This window comes from Nicotiana tabacum, chromosome 3, assembly GCF_000715075.1.
Source record: "Nicotiana tabacum cultivar K326 chromosome 3, ASM71507v2, whole genome shotgun sequence".
NCBI lineage: Eukaryota > Viridiplantae > Streptophyta > Magnoliopsida > Solanales > Solanaceae > Nicotiana > Nicotiana tabacum.
The window spans coordinates 1888726-1891707 of NC_134082.1; the positions used below are offsets into that span (position 1 = coordinate 1888726).

General features: G+C 31.1%; 1 protein-coding gene across 1 annotated transcript; it reads right to left on the reverse strand.

Annotated features, from left to right (window-relative positions):
• Positions 1-330: 330 nt before the first annotated feature.
• Positions 331-1926, reverse strand: LOC142179345 (protein SENESCENCE-ASSOCIATED GENE 21, mitochondrial-like). The gene is made up of 2 exons (XM_075249055.1): positions 1653-1926; positions 331-711 (listed from the first exon to the last, which is right to left on the reverse strand). The coding sequence occupies exons 1-2, from the start codon at positions 1724-1726 to the stop codon at positions 495-497; spliced, it is 291 nt and encodes a 96-aa protein (XP_075105156.1). The 5' UTR covers positions 1727-1926; the 3' UTR covers positions 331-494.
• Positions 1927-2982: the final 1056 nt, after the last annotated feature.

The window sequence follows — 2982 nt, forward strand, 5'->3', positions numbered from 1 at the left end:
TTAACTCTTGCTAATCCTACATGGCAAAAAATTATCGAGACCGATGCGTCCAACGTTGGCTACGGTGGGATTTTAAAACAAGTGAATCCCAACAATAAGAGTGAATACCTGATAAGATTTCACTCTGGTAAATGGACCGAAGCCCAGAAGAAATATGCTACTGTGGCTCATGAAATGTTGACTATTGTTAAATGTGTTTTAAAATTTCAAGACGATTTATATAATCAAAAGTTTTTAATAAAAACTGATGCTCAATCTGTTAAATATATGTTTGACAAAGATTTCAAACATGATGCGTCTAAGTTAATATTTGCTAAATGGCCAACTCAGTATATGTAAAAAATTACTAAAATTTTCACTAATATTACATTTTCTAAACTCATAATTCTAATAATACAATGAGTTCAATAACGAGAACATAAAATATTTAAACATTTAAATCCCGAACTCGCCACCTACGCACCAAGACACAATTTTTTATCAATGTTTTTTTTTCAATGTTGGCTAGGTTTGTGTTTCAAGAGCATCTTTCTCAGCTCAGCAGCATCAATTTCCTTATTAACATGAGTCTCAGGCCTGTAATAACCTGTAACAGGATCTGGTACCCATGATGTTGTCTTGTTTGATTCCTCTACACCTTTCTTCATCATCACATTGTTTCTCACAACCACTCCTTTTACTACACCTTGTGATGCAGCTGCATATCCGCGCCTGTACGATCAAAGACGGATTCAGAATTTAAATATGGTAAATCAGTAGCGGCCGAAAATTTTATTAAGGAATATCAAAAATATAAATAAAAATTAAACACATGAAGAAAATAAGAAAAATCAACATATAGTATATATACATTAACCTAGTACTCCCTTCGTTTCAATTTATGTGAACATGTTTGACTGAACACGGAGTTTAAAAAAAAATAAAGACTTTTGGAATTTATGATCCTATACAAATCAAAATGGGCCCCAGAGTAGGTGTGTGGTTATAAAAACTTCTTATTAAGGATATAATTTGAAGTTTAAGCTAAATTGTTTCCATATTTAAAAAGAGGTTATTCTTTTTGGAACGGACCAAAAAAAAAATAGATTCAAATAAACTGGAACGAAAGTAGTATAATATTTCAGCGAACGAGGTGTCAGTTGATTTCCCTAACATAAGGTGGCTCTGCCGCTAGGATAAATATACATCATTATATGTTCAAAAAATAGTATAAAAGGAGGTGCCACCTCTACATTAAAAAATAGTATAAAAGGTTTAAATTTACTTTTTTCCTAAAATATATAAAATATCTTAATTTTTTTCTTTATTATATTTTGGGGATATTTATCCACCTTTCGTTAGCAAATTGTTTTGTATTCTTTCTAAACTCTAGCTTGAACAAGATGATAGGAAAAAATAAATGTAAACTTACCTATTTATTTTTAGATATAATTTAAAATTACCTTTAATTATACATTAGGTTTGAGCTTCATTAGGATCAAAGGCAAATACAACTAACGACAAGGATACAAATAACGAGTAAAATTAAAATATTTCATAAAGTAGAGAATTATTTTTTATCCTATTATTCAAAATATAATGATCCAAAAATTAAAATCCCTTTTTTATTTTCTTTCAAGAAAAAAAGGTAGAAAAAAGCATGGAAAATTTACCTATTAATAGCAGCAGAAACAGAGTCTACAATAAAAGCAGAAACAATCTTGGAGTTGGAGAAAAAACGAGCCATTGTTATTGAGCTAAGAATCGAAACGAAAAAATTATATTATCAAAAAGAAATTAATTAAAAGCTGCAGCAGAAGCTATATATTATGTATTTTCAGATAATTAATTAACTTCCGCAGCAGCAAATTAAAATTTTTTTTTTTCGCAGCGACTCTTAGCTATATATATGAAGAAGAAGAAGAAAAATAGAGAGAATTTATGAGGAAAATATATGAGAGAAATAGAGGTATATATAGAGAAAATATTTGGAGGAAGAATTGAAGAAAGAAGGAGGAAAGAGTCAAATTACCACTTGAGTTATAAATGGAGACGCGTAAATGTGGGGCTTCTAAGAAGGTGAAAAGGTCTTATTGTTAATGAACACTTGGTCGTTGCATGCAACTAAGAGTCGTGTTGAGTTCGAGTCGTGAAAGTAGTTACTAATAATATTTAGATTAAAGTAGGTTATCTACATCATACAGGGGCGGAGCTAGCATAAGACTTGCAGGTTCGGCCAATCCAATAACTTTGGTCTAAACCATATATTCGTCTTAAAAATTTCATTGAATAGGTATATATACTCTCTTCGGTTCACTTTAAGTGATTTTTGGACTGTTTTCACACATATTAAGAAATTCACATTTTAGCATTAATTAACAATGTAACTGATCATATTAGCCTTAATTTGTTCGTTGGAAGTACAACAAATATTCCTAGGCTCTTTAGTCCAAGAGCAACTTTGAGAAAAAGAAGTCAATTCTTTCTTGATATTTGAAATAATCAAATATTATGAACTACAAATAAAGGTCAAAAAATCACTTAAAGTGGATCAGAGTGAGTAGAGGCGGACTCAGAATTTGAAGGTCGAGGGTGCACTTTTGAATTTAACTAAAATCTACTTTATATAGAGGAGGGTGTCCACTACTGATATATCACTATTTTCTAAAGACATATACATGTATACATGGAATTTTTGCCGAACTTTATGGGTGCCGGTGACCCCTATTAGTATAGCATAGGTCCGCCTGTGGGAGTAAGCATTAATTTAGAACTCACTAACATAAACGAACTAGAACTCCAAATCCAGGGGCGGAGCCAGTGTTCTGGCTACAGGTTCGGCGAACCCAATAGCTTTGGTGCAAATCCTATATTTGTCTTGAATAATTTATTGATTATTTATAATTTAATAATTAGAATCTAGTAACTTAAAATACTTAGAATTTCATTCCTATAAACTTGAAATTCTAGGTTCGCCTCTGTCCGAATTTACAAACTTCAAAT